Raw genomic sequence first — 16,380 nt, forward strand, 5'->3', positions numbered from 1 at the left:
TTAGCAGAAACATTTAGGGTCGATTAAATCCTCATTGAAGGCTTTACCAGAATATGTGAAGTACATAAAACATGCAGTACATAACATGGTGCCTTTCTTAGCGATATACTGTCCATTTCAATGTTTATTTGCACCCAACGTGTGGGTTGTTGGCCTTTTGTGCTGAAATGGTCTCACATACTTGATTTTTTTTTGTCCCTTGTATAAAAAAAAAAAATCTGATTTGAGCATTATTTATCCACAGACAGACCATGTATTACCAAAGGAAAACTGGCCTTTAGAAATGTCATCATTGTGTCTCATACGATCATTATCCTAATTTATTTAAATGACGTGCACATACCTATACGATAGTAATAATGTCCATTAGCTCCATCAAACCTGTAATGTCATGAAAGATATTAAAGAAACTTCTATTCTCCTACATCAATAAAAAAAAAAAGGAAATTCAAGTGTGTTTGTGACATATTTACAGACACGTTCTGTTAAGACTATGACCATCGTGGTGTATGTTCGGTTCTGTCGCTGCGTGTCGACATCCATTTATTACATTGAAGACGATTTTTTTCCATTTTTCAACTGTCAACCCATATTTAAATGACCGTGGAAAAATGATGCACATGTTGCTAAGTTTGAACCCCTCTTTTTAATGTCTTTTGATATAGATCAAGCTCACAGGTTGCATGCAATAAGGTGTCGAGGGAACAGTGTCGACAAGGTTTGAACAGTGCACGGGAGCTTTTAAGCCAAGCAAAGTGCTATAATGTGTTAGTATCTGATATATTTCTTAAAGTGCATCGGGAACATGCAAGCAGCCATAGGAAAACACAACACCATTTCAACATTTTATCGACTTAAAAATGTTTGTACATTTTCACTAACATTAACTAGCAGCTAGTTTAATGCAAACCAACACTATCAATACCATTTTTGACATTTAACTGAGTACAATAGCACACATCTAGAGGAGTTATTTAAATGGTCTTCTACTCAGATAGTGTATCCTAACCACAAACAGTCAAACAAGCAGTCCAACCCATATATATATATATATATATATATATATATATATATAAAACAGAACACTTCCTTAATAAATATACCATGACATTGTTTTCCTCCGTCTGCTCTTGCGATGCATCGTGAGCATGGACCAGACTTTGACTATGGTGTTTAGCAGGGGGGGTGATGTTTTTACGGTGGCGGACGCTAACGTCGCGAGACCAACACAACGTTCATTTGACCTTCTGGGCCTTCTGTGCCGACTTGGTGACCTTGCCCGTGGACGGAGCCTTCTTCTCCACCGCCTTGATCACGCCCACCGCCACCGTCTGACGCATGTCACGCACCGCAAAGCGCCCTGCGAGGATGGAGAGAATGATCGAATGCCAGTCATATTTCAAATGACTTTATTATAAACATATTTCAGTCTATTACAGGCTTTATAGCACATGATACAACGCTATAGTTGATTTGTGATCAACTGTAGCACTTTGAAAATACTAAATGGAACATGTGATTAGTTCTAGACAAGAAGCACCAAGACTGATGAAGGATGGAGATAACTTCTTATCTGATGAACAGAGCCAGTTCTGTAATATCTATATGACAATAAAGATGTACACGTCATCTGTCCCCCCAATAGGGATCTGAGTTGAGGGCAGACACACACACACACCACACACACCACCTACCAAGTGGTGGGTACTCGGAGAAGCTCTCCACACACATGGGCTTCCCGGGGACCATGGCAACGATGGCTGCGTCGCCAGACTTCAGGGCCTTGGGGTTGTCCTCCAGCTTCTTGCCCGAGCGCCGGTCAATCTTCTCCTTCAGCTCAGCGAACTTACAGGCGATGTGGGCCGTGTGGCAGTCCAGCACGGGGGCATAGCCGGCACTGATCTGACCTGGGTGGTTCAGGATGATGACCTGAGGGAGGAGACACACACACACACACACACGTCATTTCTCTTCTATGTAACTCTATGCTATTTGTTTCCTTTCTAAACGGGGTAGTAAGTGATGTGTGAATTGGACAAAAACAGGAATCAGAACATGTTAATGGTGTCTCGTATGGTCTCGTTTCAGTCCAGACACACAATGTTCTCCACATTGAACTCTCCTATCCAGACACACAATGTTCTCCACAGCGAACTCTCCTATCCAGACACACAATGTTCTCCACAGTGAACTCTCCTATCCAGACACACAATGTTCTCCACAGCGAACTCTCCTATCCAGACACACAATGTTCTCCACAGCGAACTCTCCTATCCAGACACACAATGTTCTCCACAGCGAACTCTCCTATCCAGACACACAATGTTCTCCACAGCGAACTCTCCTATCCAGACACACAATGTTCTCCACAACGAACTCTCCTATCCAGACACACAATGTTCTCCACAGTGAACTCTCCTATCCAGACACACAATGTTCTCCACAGCGAACTCTCCTATCCAGACACACAATGTTCTCCACAGCGAACTCTCCTATCCAGACACACAATGTTCTCCACAGCAAACTCTCCTATCCAGACACACAATGTTCTCCACAGCGAACTCTCCTATCCAGACACACAATGTTCTCCACAGCGAACTCTCCTATCCAGACACACAATGTTCTCCACAGCGAACTCTCCTATCCAGACACACAATGTTCTCCACAGCGAACTCTCCTATCCAGACACACAATGTTCTCCACAGTGAACTCTCCTATCCAGACACACAATGTTCTCCACAGCGAACTCTCCTATCCAGACACACAATGTTCTCCACAGCGAACTCTCCTATCCAGATACACAATGTTCTCCACAGCGAACTCTCCTATCCAGACACATAATGTTCTCCACAGTGAACTCTCCTATCCAGACACACAATGTTCTCCACAGCGAACTCTCCTATCCAGACACACAATGTTCTCCACAGCGAACTCTCCTATCCAGACACATAATGTTCTCCACAGCGAACTCTCCTATCCAGACACACAATGTTCTCCACAGTGAACTCTCCTATCCAGACACACAATGTTCTCCACAGCGAACTCTCCTATCCAGACACACAATGTTCTCCACAGCGAACTCTCCTATCCAGATACACAATGTTCTCCACAGTGAACTCTCCTATCCAGACACACAATGTTCTCCACAGCGAACTCTCCTATCCAGACACACAATGTTCTCCACAGCGAACTCTCCTATCCAGACACACAATGTTCTCCACAGCGAACTCTCCTATCCAGACACACAATGTTCTCCACAGCGAACTCTCCTATCCAGACACACAATGTTCTCCACAGTGAACTCTCCTATCCAGACCTGTGCAGTGAAGCTGGCCACCTCCATCGGCGGGTCGTTCTTACTGTCTCCAGCCACGTTCCCTCGCCGTATGTCTTTTACCGACACGTTCTTGACGTTAAAGCCCACGTTGTCTCCGGGCATGGCCTCGGTCAGCGCCTCGTGGTGCATCTCCACTGACTTGACCTCCGTGGTCACATTGACGGGGGCGAAAGTCACCACCATGCCTGGCTTGATCACGCCCGTCTCCACCCGCCCCACAGGGACCGTACCAATACCTGGGAGGAGGGAGGTGAGAGGCATGAAACCTTTGAGACAATCTTTCAAGTCCCTATGAAGCCAGGTTTGAATCCGATCGCACTTGTAGAAATTGTAGCATTTAATTGCAATGTTACCACCTCCGCAGAGATCGCATTCCAAGGTAAATGCTGCAGATGTCATCTTAATTGTAAATTCCAGTTAACTGTCAAGCGTGCTAGATCGCGGATCGAACGCAGCTCGGATTGAATCCCTGCCTGAGTGCCAGGTATATTTATCAAAAATCAAATGTATGTAAGAGCTGAAAAACAACAATTGAAATGGAATTGACCCCTAAGCCACTGGCATAGCACCAGTGGTGGGTTTGAACGCCTCCCAGGGCCTCACCCCCTATCTTGTAGACGTCCTGTAGGGGCAGGCGGAGGGGTTTGTCAGTGGGGCGGGAGGGCGGCTGGATGGCGTCCAGGGCCTCCAGCAGGGTGGTCCCAGAGGCGTTGCCGTCCATACGAGTGATCTTCCACCCTTTGAACCATGTCATCTACAGGGACCAGACCAAACATTAGGAACAAGCGTAACTTGAAGTGTTGTGGCCTACATAAGAAATACATATTAAGAGACCTTGTACAAACTAAACACTTTTCATACAACTGCAGTTACACTAATTGGGCAGTGTAATTCAGTGGAGGTGTGCACGACTGCATCTGCAACCCTATTGTGTAATAAGGTTGCGTCCTAAGAATGTAAAGTGTCCTCCTGCCTTGGAAAACGATAAGGATAAGTATACAAAGAAGACTACTAACGTTAGGGCTAGCCTCCAGCATATTGTCCCCATTCCAGCCGGAGATGGGAACGAAGGCCACCGTATCCGGGTTGTAACCAATCTTCTTAATATAGGTGCTGACTTCCTTCACAATCTCCTCGTAGCGTTTCTGGCTGTAGTTGGGCTCGGTGGAGTCCATCTTGTTGACCCCTACGATCAGCTGCTTGACCCCTAGGGTGTAGGCCAGAAGGGCGTGCTCGCGGGTTTGCCCATTCTTGGAGATGCCCGCCTCGAACTCGCCCACGCCCGCCGCCACGATGAGCACGGCACAGTCCGCCTGTGGCAGGGAGCAACCAGGACGTCTAATTTTGTGTGCATTTGAAATCAGTTTGAAAGCAGAAAGTGTTACATTAAAAAATAAGCTATTTCATATTCTTATTTCTTGTTTTAGTAAATGTAATCTTAAAATATGGTGCCGTTGATGGATTCACAGAATAACCGTTTGATTTTCAGAGTAGCCAATGTAAACCTGCTCAAAGTTGTTTTCACTAAAAGTATAGAAGACATGTTTAATATGTTTCATGCTCTTCCCTCTACCAGTTTTGGGGCCCATACGTACCAAATAAGAAGAGGCCCTTGGCTAAACATTTAGTCAGGGTCCATGTTTAGTGACAGCTGGATACGGTAGTGTCTGCAGCCCATACCTGAGAGGTGCCAGTGATCATGTTCTTGATGAAGTCCCTGTGTCCCGGGGCGTCGATGATGGTGACGTAGTACCTGCTGGTCTCAAACTTCCACAGGGAGATGTCGATGGTGATGCCTCGCTCCCTCTCTGCCTTCAGCTTGTCCAGCACCCAGGCGTACTTGAACGAGCCCTTCCCCATCTAAAGACAGGCCAAAGAGACACCAAATCAATGGCAAAAGTCTGTGCAGTTTGTTTGTCTCTTTTGTCTTTGTTATGTTGGAACAAAATCGAGAGAGAGATATCGAGAGGTAGATAAGTCAATATAACGAGAGGTAGATAAGTCAATAGTAAATTCAATGGTATGGATTCAAAGTGGAATCATACCATATCCCTGAAATAGCGAGCTTGGTGTAAAGATGGACAATAGACTCTAACATATCGATCATGTATAACGACAGGCTAGACCTTAAATACTTTCCCAGCACAGAGAGTTAAGTCACTTGTGTCTGGCCACCTCCATACCTCAGCGGCCTCCTTCTCAAACTTCTCAATGGTCCTCTTGTCGATGCCCCCACACTTGTAGATGAGGTGGCCTGTGGTGGTCGACTTGCCTGAGTCCACATGGCCGATCACCACGATGTTGATGTGAAGCTTCTCCTTGCCCATAGCTGTTCGCTCAGGAAGACACCGGAGTAGATTGTGGCAAGAGGGGTCAACCAAGCTAGCCAAGTTATTAGGAATTACAATGTCATTAACCGAGCAAAATGTATTACATTTTAGGAGGTGTTAAGGAGACAAATATTTGTGAAATTGATTAATACTAGTGACCGAGTCCAGTAATCCGTATGCAATGCTTTGTTTAGTTTATAAGGCTGCTAAGCAACGAAGAAAGCCCACAACAGTTGGCAGATTATTGCATCACACAAACACCTCTCTTGCCTCACACTTCATAATTGCAGTCATCAGAACCATTCACACCCCGTAAGATCTCTCCATTCCCTTCCCTGACAATGTGTATAGTTTCACTGAGTGGCTTTGCCACCATTGTGAGAGTGAGGTCATCAGAATGAAAGAACAGGTGAATGAAAAGCAGCTATTTCCTCAACAACACAGCTGTTATTTTCCTTCCTGGTTCTCGAAGCCGACTCCACCATGTTCATGATGACACTGGAGACTGGTGGTTGGGTGCAAACAGTATTTGGGACGTTTAATATTTCAAGAGGCAGTCACAGAAACAATGGGCCAGTCAACCAATCAATATACACCCAGGTTACATTCCAAATGGCACCCTGTTCCATATTTAGTGCACTGGGCTCTATACAGGGAATAGTACACTATAGCCTGTAGGGAATAAGGTGCCATTTGCAACGACTCCCAATTTTACCTAGGTAACCCCTCCATCCTCATATACTCCCCTAAACACCTGCTACAATTGACACTGAAACAAAGTTTGATTTATTACACAACATGGCTATTAACAAGATATCAAAGAAATACCATTTAAACGCACAAGGAACATTTATATTGTGTAGTTACAAAAACTTGACAAAATAATGGTATTATGGCCATCATATAACATGTTTATTAGCTCCTACGAAGCAATGAAAGACATTACGGGACAGTAATAGGTGGGCTATTACAGGACTGCTGCCTTAGTTTTGTGAATATTGACGCCACTATGGTGCATCTTGCTGGCTTGGTAACTAGTTCGCGTTATCCAAACACATAGGCTTCAGCGCCGGTTCATACCGATACCCGGTATTACACTGCGCCATATTACCTTCCGAGAGCAACCCCTTATTATTCTGCTAATAGTGTCAGCGGCGTTGTTATTGTAAATTCCACATGGAGACAGTGTGCAATACATCCAAACCGACTGCCTTGCATAACACCATGACATCCAGCGTTACACCTACCTCGTCCGACCATCCTTTCACAGCACACGTTTAAAAATGCAGACCATGGTTGGTTAGTACTTTAGCTTGTTGTTAGCTAAAATGGTATCATACCTGGGTTTGTGTAGATGCGCTCGTAATAATTCGGCCAGTGATCGTGTAGCAAAAGATGCTGTCTGGTTTATTATTAGGGACCCAGTAGTGGGTTCTGGCGCTATTGGCTTCACATACGTCATTAGTTTAACCCCCCCCCCCCTCCCAGGTGAAATTAGTATTTTTCGCCACTAGGTGGTGGTGATGTACCATAACAATCAAAAAACATTGTAACAATTTGAACATAATATATAATAATAATAAATAATAACATAACATGAGACACGATTGTATACATGTACACACAAACACACTATCAGAACACACATACAAGCACACTATCAGAACACACATACAAGCACACTATCAGAACACACATACAAGCACACTATCAGAACACACATACAAGCACACGACCACCCATACGTAGAATGTATGCACACATGACTGTAAGTCGCTTTGGATAAAAGCGTCTGCTAAATGGCATATATTATTATTATTATATATTACTATCAGAACACACATACAAGCACACTCAAACAGACATACTGTACATACCAGCAGAGGAGACAAATAGTCGAGAACTGTGTCCCTCACAATCACACTACTCTAAAGGCACTTGTTTAAAATACGGTGTCAACCAGACTGTTGCAGTAGGCTCAAACAGATCTGGAGACCAGACCTGAAACATATGACCAAAGTTGGAAAGCTTCTGAAGTTAAACCTCCCATTAGGACCTTTTTTTTGTTTTTTTTAAACCATCATGACCAATAGAAGTAGCTAGGTATATTTGGGTAAAATGTACATTGTACGCAAAAATAATAAATAAACCAAGAGATGTACTACTGTACACATTTTCCGAAACGTTTGGTTATCTTAATTAAGAAAAAGCACTATCAAATAAAAATGTAAAAACAAAGACTGTGCTACCAAGGGACTGTACCAGTGTTAAAAAGAAAACGTTGCATCATCCTTCTCCCTCAGAGACGCGATAACGTACCCTCACTCCACCAAACTGCTAGCTGTTCGGTACCGTAGTTGGCTAAGACGTTGTCAAGAGGCCGGTCATGTGCGTCTGAGGAGCAGAGGCACCTGTTACAAAGTCTATACATACTAGTGTACATACTGATGTGCAAAACATACTGTAAGGCTTCTGCAAAGGTTAAATGAGTTGATACTGTAGCAAGACCAGAGGAACGGAGTGAGTAACAGTGTGTGTGTGTGTGTGTGTGTGTGTGTGTGTGTGTGTGTGTGTGTGTGTGTGTGTGTGTGTGTCATTTCAGCCTGACTATCTGGTTCTAGGTAAATACTCTGTGGTCTTCTGTTCAAGTGTGAGCAGCCAGGATACTGAAAGGCACTTTAAAAATGGTCAACAGTCAGTGAACCAGTCCCGTTGATCCAAAGCACGTCAAGTGCTTACTGTTGAGCTAGTGTGTCGAGACTTGTCAGCCAATCGTTTCGTATCTTCACTCCAGAGTGTTCCTCGTTCAGTAACTTCACTCCAGATTTGGGAAGAGGTCGAGCCAAGAACCACCTCCATCCAGCGAGCAAGGCCACTCAATCGTTTATCCTGGAAAGAAGAATAAGATTAACAAATGGACTAATGATTACATGCACTAATGTAGGCCTACAAATTATGACTACGTAGATAAAAACCCGATTGGTAACATTTCTCAAGAAAGCTAAAGCAAGAGGGCAGCATATCTTGAGTCTATCTAGAGAATATCTTTCAAGTTCACGAAACAAATACAAATCTCCTGTCCCACATTTTGCACTGTTTCTATGGTAACATTAACAAGTAACTTTTCTGAGCTTTGATGGCACCAGTACTTACTCTAGAGTCTGTAGATTGTAGCGTGGGTCATCCCTGATGCCGGAGAGAATTCTCAGTCCTTCTTCTCCCGTGTCATTTCCCATCAGGCCTAGTTCTGTGATGCTGGAGCGGCTGGACTTCAGGGCTAATGCTAGGGAGGAGCAGCCCTTTACTGTGATCCCACAGCATCTCAGACTGGGGGACATTCACCTTACTCAACAATGCATTTTTTGTGAATATGCTTCTAAGTATTAACTCTGTTAACATGGTACTTACAACAGTCTCTCCAGTTTACAGGTTGTTGAGGTCAGTCCCATGCAGAGTGTTTTCACACCGATGTCTCCCAGTTCGTTTCCAGATAGATCCAGCTCTTTCAGGTTGGTGAGACTGGAGCGGAGAGCTTCGACCAGCTCTGGACAGCATAGCTCTGTCATCTTACAGTCACTCAGTCTAGGTGTGTGTGTGTGTGTGTGTGTGTGTGGTGGTGGGGGGTTCAACAAACACGCACAACATTAGTCTGTCATTTGATTTGAGTATACTGTCACTAAATCACACATGATGTGCCTGTTGATGCCATTTCAATGTAAAAATATATCAACTAAACTAATCAATGGTGAACAGTTAGGCCTTCTACAATTGTATAGTCTAATCGCAGTACTCACCAGTACTCACCAGTACTCACCAGTACTCACCAGTACTCACCGTAGGGTCTCCAGTGAAAAGCGTATAGTTTTGAGGAACAGGACAAATGCGACATCTGAGTGGCCCAGGTGGTTCCTGCTGATATCCAGCTGTTTGAGGAAGGTGGGGCTGAAACTGAAGCCTCCAACCAGACAGCGACAGCCTCCAGACGTGAAACCACAGCTCGCCAGACTGGAGAGGAGGGTAACACTCGTCAATGTCAATTCAATTTTTCATTCATCAATTATTTTATTCTTCAATATGTATGTGTGGTATCCAAGGAGTTTGGAATATGATAAGACAGCAAAAAATACACATTTCCTAAACAAAACAAGTTTGAATGTACTATTTAGCTCATATGGCAGGCAAAGCAAACTGGCAGCCAGCGGGCCAAATTCGGGCCATGACTGATTTGTTTTTGAATTGCCAAAATTGTCTAACTTGTTTTCATAGGGGTGTACACGGGATTGGGCACAACTCTCTGCGAGCTAGCTAGCTTACTTGAGTTTCTCCAGTTGACAGGCGGGCAGTCCGAAGGCGTTGCAGAGCATCTTGACCCCCTCGTCCTTCAGGTTGTTGTTGCTCAGGTTGAGCTCCCTCAGACTGGGGATGTTCACCAGACACCTAAACATGTTCTCACAGCATTTCTCAGTGAGCTGACAACAGTACAACCTGGTGGTGGAGGGAGAATGTATGGTACATTTACTACAGGGAACATTCCACTAGAATCAGTGAGGTGGAAGTGTACTACAATACTCCAGACAGTACTCACTCCAGTTTGTATATCTGGGTTGACTTCAGTGTGTCCATGAGCAGCTTCACCCCCCGGTCTCCCAGGTCGTTCATGCTGACGTCCAGCTCTCGCAGGTGTCTGGGGTTGTTTATCAGCAACACCGCCAGAGCTCGACACAGCTCCAGGCCCAGCTTGCAGTTTGAGAGCCTAACGAAGATTACAACACTTTTTTGAAGACAACAACTATTTCCTTACAAAAGGGAATTTCATTTTCATCCAGCCACAATATTAACACGAAGGAGAATTTAATTAAATAATGTTACAAGTGGGGGTAAAGCAAGCCTACACAAAATCAGAACACAACAGGTTCCGTGGACATTTACTCGATACTCACTTCAGGATGTGCAGTTCGCACTTAACAACCTTCAGTCCGTCAACGAGATGAAACACCCCCGATTCTCCCGGTTCGTTGCCGCTCAGATCCAGCTCTCGCAGGTGCGACGGGTTGGATTTGAGAGCTTTGGCCAGAGCTGCAAAGCCATTCTGTTTCACCCTGCAGCCGGACAGTTTCAGTCTCTCCAGTCGGCAGTGTGGCTTGGTCAAGCCGGCCGCCAACAGCTGCACTCCGCAGTCCTTCAGCGTGTTGAAACTCAGGTCCAGAGTTTTCAGATTGGACACCTTTGAGGTGAGCGCCGAGCCCAGACATTCACAGGATTTCTCAGTCAGGTTGTGATACGACAGTCTGGTGGGAAGGAGGGTTTATCGAATCAAGAAGCACATTAGACGTCATACTAGTAGCCACTTGAAACAACAAAACTGTAAGACGAGCCCAACAATCTTGAATTACATAATTTTGATGACAATTATCTTGTGCGTTACCGACATGTCATATAGATACGTAATAGCGGGTATTGTTAAATGACCAAGTACTTACGTGGCTGTCTGGGAAGCTTTGATCACTGGCAGCATCCTCAGAAGTTCCTCGTCTCCTCTGTTCTCTACATCCAACCCAAGCATGTCTATCGGCCCAGACTCCGATGCCACTAAGAGAGAGGCCAGGTCGGACCAATGTGAAGGTGGATATTTGGCATCTGGGGGGATTCCAGTCTTGAGAAAGTGCACACTATCGTTGTCTAGAGAATAGTCTTTCAGTTCCCTCAGGCAGTTCAGCAGGTTGAGGGTCCTCGGCGAAGCGGGATTCTCCAAGACCTTCTCCTTGATGTACACTAACATTTCCGGAAGGGTAGTAGATGAGGTGAAGCCAGCCTCGGAGAACATCTGGTTAAAGTTCTGAGCAATGCCGAGGAGGAAGCGAAGGAAGAGGTCCATGTGTCCGGTCTTGCTCCGCAAAGTCATGTCCACCGCGCTCTTGAGTTGGGTGGCATCTCTAAAAAACCAGAGAGTTCTCTCGAACTGGGTTTTCTGGTTGACAGCCCGGTTTTCATCTTGGACGTCAACAGATTGAAGAAACCGCAATGCGCCAAAGAACTCCTGAATGGTGGTATGCCCAAAGTAGTAGATCTTCTGTTGGTGCAGCCCAATATCCTCCCTGAAGATGGGTATGTACCCTTTTGCGTACACAGCTGCCACTCGGGCATCAATGTTGCACTCTCGTAGGTCTTCCTCGTAGAAAACCGTGTTGCCTTTCACCAACTGCTTCAAGGCTAGTTCCCCCAATTCGTTAACTATCTTTACATTGTGGTTCGCCATTTGTAACAGGAGGAGTAGGTCGTTAAATAATGGAGTTAGTGCGACAGGTTCGCATGTTTTGTCGGGCACATATGTCTGTTTCTCGAGGATTGACGCTGAGATTGAACAGATAAAAGGTATCTGGCACAAGTTGTAGAGGCCCTTCGAGTTCTTCAAGTAGGTGATAACTGCTTTGGCCTGGTTCTTGTCATGGATTGCTCTCCTGAAGAACTCCTCTTTCTGGGAGTCGGTGAAGCCTTCGATTTCGGTCACTTCGTTGATGTACTGAAGAGGGATGCGATGGACTGCCGCAGGTCTGGATGTAATCCATATGTGAGCGGCGGAGGGAAGAAGGTTACCGTTAATGAGGTTTGTCAGCAGTGTCGGCACAGAGGAAACCTCGGTGACATTGGTCACAATCAGGCTGTTCTTGAAGTCGAGAGGACGACGGAATTCATCCAGCCCGTCAAAGAAGAACCCAACTCTGCAGTTCTCCAAGTTGCAAATTCCAGGTTCTTTCAATTCTGGGAAAAACTCGTAAAGAAGTTCAATCAGACTCAGTCTCTCCTTCAGCAAATTCAGCTCTCGGAAAGGAAGGGAAATATTAGTTGAACTTCCTGGTTTCCTCTTCCCTCTGCCCAGTTAAGAATCATCATCCGCACCTGGCTAGTTTTGCCAATACCAGAGACGCCCTTTGTCAGAGCTGTTCTGATAGGCTCATCGACTTCTGAGTTTCGGAATGAACATGTTCCTTGATGTCTTCTCCTGTAGCCTGGCTCAGATAGAATGTACTCATGTTGGTTCTCCTTGCTACTTTCACCAGGTGGATACTGGAGATCACAATGTATATAAAATGGATGCTCAGTTTCTCCCCCTGGTGGACTTTGGTACTTTTTCTTCAGGATGGCTTTTAACTTATTGCGGAGTTTTCCCACATGGGAGGCAGAGACTTTCCTGTCAAATTGGCAAATAAAAATCGTATTTTCTACGTGCAATATAAAATATTAACGCTTCAATGAACATGCCCTACTGTGGATTCAAAATGACATTCATTTTCAATAGACTCATTCTGAGCTGGTCCTCTGCTCTTACTGTGTGGTGAATGTGATTATCTTACCTTTGTTCAGTCAATCGGTTTTCTTTCCCAGGGCAAAACATTTTCCTGGATTCAGAGGAGGGGGGGGGGGAATCTGTTACTACCAACGTTTGTGTCTCTCCAATTTCTCAAGAGACAGAATCTGTGTAGAATGCAGTGAGACAGGCTAGCTAGTCCCACTACCAACCAACCATTGACTTGTAATACACACAGAATATTGTGATTAGCAATATTGGTACACTACATCAGTGATGCACTGCCAATACTCCCTAAATTGCACTGCCTCTCATTTGGGAAATGATTCATGAACATGTTAAGCCACAAACTATTCAAGCTAAGATTTCCACCTCAGCTTCTCATTGGTAACCTGGGTATGTGTTGGTGTTAACATTACACTCCTTGTACTCCGTGACATGCGCTGAGTGCCAAGCAGAGGTGCATCATGTCCCATTTTTACAGTCTTTGGTATGACTCGGCCAGGGATTGAACTCACAACCGTCCAATCTCAGGGGGGACACTAACCACAAGGCCACTGCGTTAGTCACGTTTAGAGACTGGTCAAATCATTTGCTAACTTTAGGGACGGTATCATGATCTATGTGGCCCGTGTAGCTAACTAGCTGGTATAGCTAAATAGCTGACAAAACACCGAATCCGCTTTAGCTTAACTACAGGTCCTATTAGGAATCAGTCTGGGCTAGAGGTCTAAACTCAACTCCATAGCTAAAAGCTACAGTAAATGGCTACGATAATGTAGAGGCTAGCAACATTCATCACATTCCACATTTATGTGCTGTAAATTACAAACAACCACCGAACTAATGCAATTCCACAGTTATATGCTTACATGCTTGCTTTCCCAGTCTTATTCAATTTGACCAATTCGTCTCGATAAATTCATGTTTTTCAGATGGCTGCTTCTGTACTGTTCCGCATTTCAGCTATTGCTGTTATGGCCTTCTTCTTCTTCTGCTTCTATTATATCATAGCGGTCCGCAGAACAATCGTTTTCGCGCATGCCGCCACCTACTGTGCTGCAATGTACGATAAATAATGATTACATTTACATTTACATTTAAGTCATTTAGCAGACGCTCTTATCCAGAGCGACTTATCTGCCCAATTCTGTACTACCGTGAAAATACATTTCAAAACCAAATGAATCGCTAACTTCTACTGATCCCATATCGCTGAGCCTTTAGCCTCTCTCTGTGCCTGGCATCCACCAAATGCTGCACTGCGCCCCCCCACCATTACAGCACTTCATTTTCACATTGCTTCCACATTCACTGTAATCGTGTGCCCCTCCACACTCGGCACATCTTTTATTTCCATCACACTGAGCAGCTACATGTCCCATTCTTTGGCATTTAAAACACTGCAGTGCATATGGGACAAATTCTCTAACATTGAAGCGAAGGAATCCGATCTGTACTTTCCCCGGCTTTCTCAAACCTCAGCATCCCTGATAAGCTTTCACTTCTTTGGCCTTCTTTCCTACTGATCAACTCTTTGTCCCCAATCACTCTGCCTCCCTTCCCATCTTTGATATCATCTGCGGACATAGATATTGGGACTCCAGTGATGACTCGCTTCAACCTAACATCAGCACCAGGGACATGGCTTTAAATATTCTTCCCATTAAGCTTTTTCTAAATCTTTTTAAGCCATTTTCTAAATCTTCTCTTGCTGAGCCTGGCTACCACACAATATTAACAATATATTATCTTCAATTAACCGAGCTAATTTCACTTCACCTACCCCTTTCTCTGCGGCATTAGTTAGTCGAATAGCATGTACAGTGAGTGACGCCCTGGCCTTCTTCTTCTCCTGCTTCTATTATATCATAGCGGTCCGCAGAACAATCGTTTTCGCGCATGCCGCCACCTACTGTGCTGCAATGTACGATAAATAATGATTACATTTACATTTACATGCCAACTACATGATGAAATCTCTCCTCGGGGTTGTCTTACCGGTGCACTGGGTGAACAAAACGTGCGCGTTGATAGCAGCCAGGTCAAGCAGGTTGTAGAATACCGCAACAGGCCAGCGGCGAGTAGCCCCTTTCACCGTGAACTGTCTGGCCATGTTATCCACACCAACCTGGAATAGAATACAGTTCAATACCTTAGAATTATTTTTCCTACAACAGAAGACGTTATAACATACATCTGTGTTGTTATAGTGCGTCAGGGACTCTGGTTTTCTCTTTGTGTCACCGTCAATGGCAACTGTCCGATGCTTAGTACTTAGGATACAGACGTTTTCTCTTGCCTTACATCTGTAAACCAGTGTTGCTTTGTCGTGCTTCAACGCCGTTGTGGAGAACAGCTCTGCCTGTGCCTGGTTGCTCACAGAGAGAAGCAGCCCCCGGCTCACTTTCATAACCCCGACTATAAGCTTGAGTTCTTGTCAATCAACTTATTTGCCAATGGCAGTGATGTGAAGGTCTCGTCTGTGTTTACATTCCTACCCTCGCCAAGGTAAGGTCTTACAAGCCTCATCACCACAATTTCAGGACGCTGAGAGTCACCTTTCCCCACATATGGAAAGACATTCAGCACGTACTTGCTGTCGACGTCAGCTGCCAACCGAAACTTCACGCCCCACTTGTCTTGCTTGTAGGGGGTGTACTGCGTAAAGGTGCACTTAGTTTTTGCGGGGAAACATTGCTCCTCCACGGAAATGTTCACTCCTGGCTTGTAAGAGAAAACAAAGTGCTGTACAAACGCGTCCCAAACGTCCGTTTCCAGGCGCATGCGTCTGGTCTCTCTTGAGTCAAAACACAGGTATCGCATGATCTCTCTGAAGCGGTTCCGTGGGCATAGTGACTCGGGGGAAGAAAAAAAATCGCCCCATGTTTTTCGTTCCAGAAGCTCTCCAAAGGCGTGTTTATTCCTACGTACTGCCCTCGGACATATAGGAGCGCAATGAACGCTTCCAGCTCATCCACAGACATGTCCCATGTGTTGTCTCCTCTCGCTCTGTGCGCCTCAGCTACAGTACAGTCCTTGATGTGCTGCAACATCTCCATGTTACATAAACAATGAAAGCTGTCGAATGCTCTGTCGATTCTGCCTTTGGCGTAAAGTGTAGAGCCCGATTCCAATGGGGTGCCATTCTGTGCTCATAACCGACCTGCACCGTTGTCCACTGGCTGTTTTATCCAAACCGTGCCGTCCTACTCCTTCTCCTCTCCCTCCATCTGAGTTGTTGACACCTGCATGCTGGGCATCGTTAATCAGCATCGGAATCTATTGAATAATTCCCCCATTCATCATAATGGTCGATCTCAGCATCAAGTTCCTCCCCTCCATCTGACTCTATTTCATCCAAATCCCGTAGCATTGTCAGCGCTCCTATCACCCTCAATTCGCGG

The 16,380-nt window shown here is 45.1% G+C and overlaps 2 protein-coding genes across 3 annotated transcripts; both read right to left on the reverse strand.

Moving 5' to 3' along the window:
* Window positions 1-627: 627 nt before the first annotated feature.
* Window positions 628-7,129, reverse strand: LOC124002982 (elongation factor 1-alpha, somatic form-like). Of its 2 annotated transcripts, none has more exons than XM_046310858.1 (8): window positions 7,008-7,129; window positions 5,521-5,719; window positions 5,018-5,197; window positions 4,354-4,650; window positions 3,941-4,091; window positions 3,317-3,573; window positions 1,695-1,929; window positions 628-1,360 (listed from the first exon to the last, which is right to left on the reverse strand). In XM_046310858.1, exons 1-8 carry the CDS (start codon window positions 7,127-7,129, stop codon window positions 1,236-1,238), a joined length of 1,566 nt encoding a protein of 521 aa, XP_046166814.1. In that variant the 3' UTR covers window positions 628-1,235. The 2 variants fall into 2 exon arrangements, with proteins under 2 accessions (XP_046166814.1, XP_046166815.1); XM_046310859.1 differs by having other exon boundaries at window positions 5,521-5,666; window positions 7,008-7,124.
* Window positions 7,130-8,413: 1,284 nt separating this feature from the next.
* Window positions 8,414-14,031, reverse strand: LOC124002981 (ribonuclease inhibitor-like). The gene is made up of 10 exons (XM_046310857.1): window positions 13,846-14,031; window positions 13,020-13,064; window positions 11,148-12,856; window positions 10,608-10,955; window positions 10,253-10,420; window positions 9,982-10,152; window positions 9,502-9,672; window positions 9,076-9,249; window positions 8,821-8,994; window positions 8,414-8,556 (listed from the first exon to the last, which is right to left on the reverse strand). The coding sequence occupies exons 3-10, from the start codon at window positions 11,921-11,923 to the stop codon at window positions 8,544-8,546; spliced, it is 1,995 nt and encodes a 664-aa protein (XP_046166813.1). The 5' UTR covers window positions 11,924-12,856; window positions 13,020-13,064; window positions 13,846-14,031; the 3' UTR covers window positions 8,414-8,543.
* Window positions 14,032-16,380: the final 2,349 nt, after the last annotated feature.

This window comes from Oncorhynchus gorbuscha, linkage group LG18 (genome assembly GCF_021184085.1).
Source record: "Oncorhynchus gorbuscha isolate QuinsamMale2020 ecotype Even-year linkage group LG18, OgorEven_v1.0, whole genome shotgun sequence".
Lineage (NCBI taxonomy): Eukaryota > Metazoa > Chordata > Actinopteri > Salmoniformes > Salmonidae > Oncorhynchus > Oncorhynchus gorbuscha.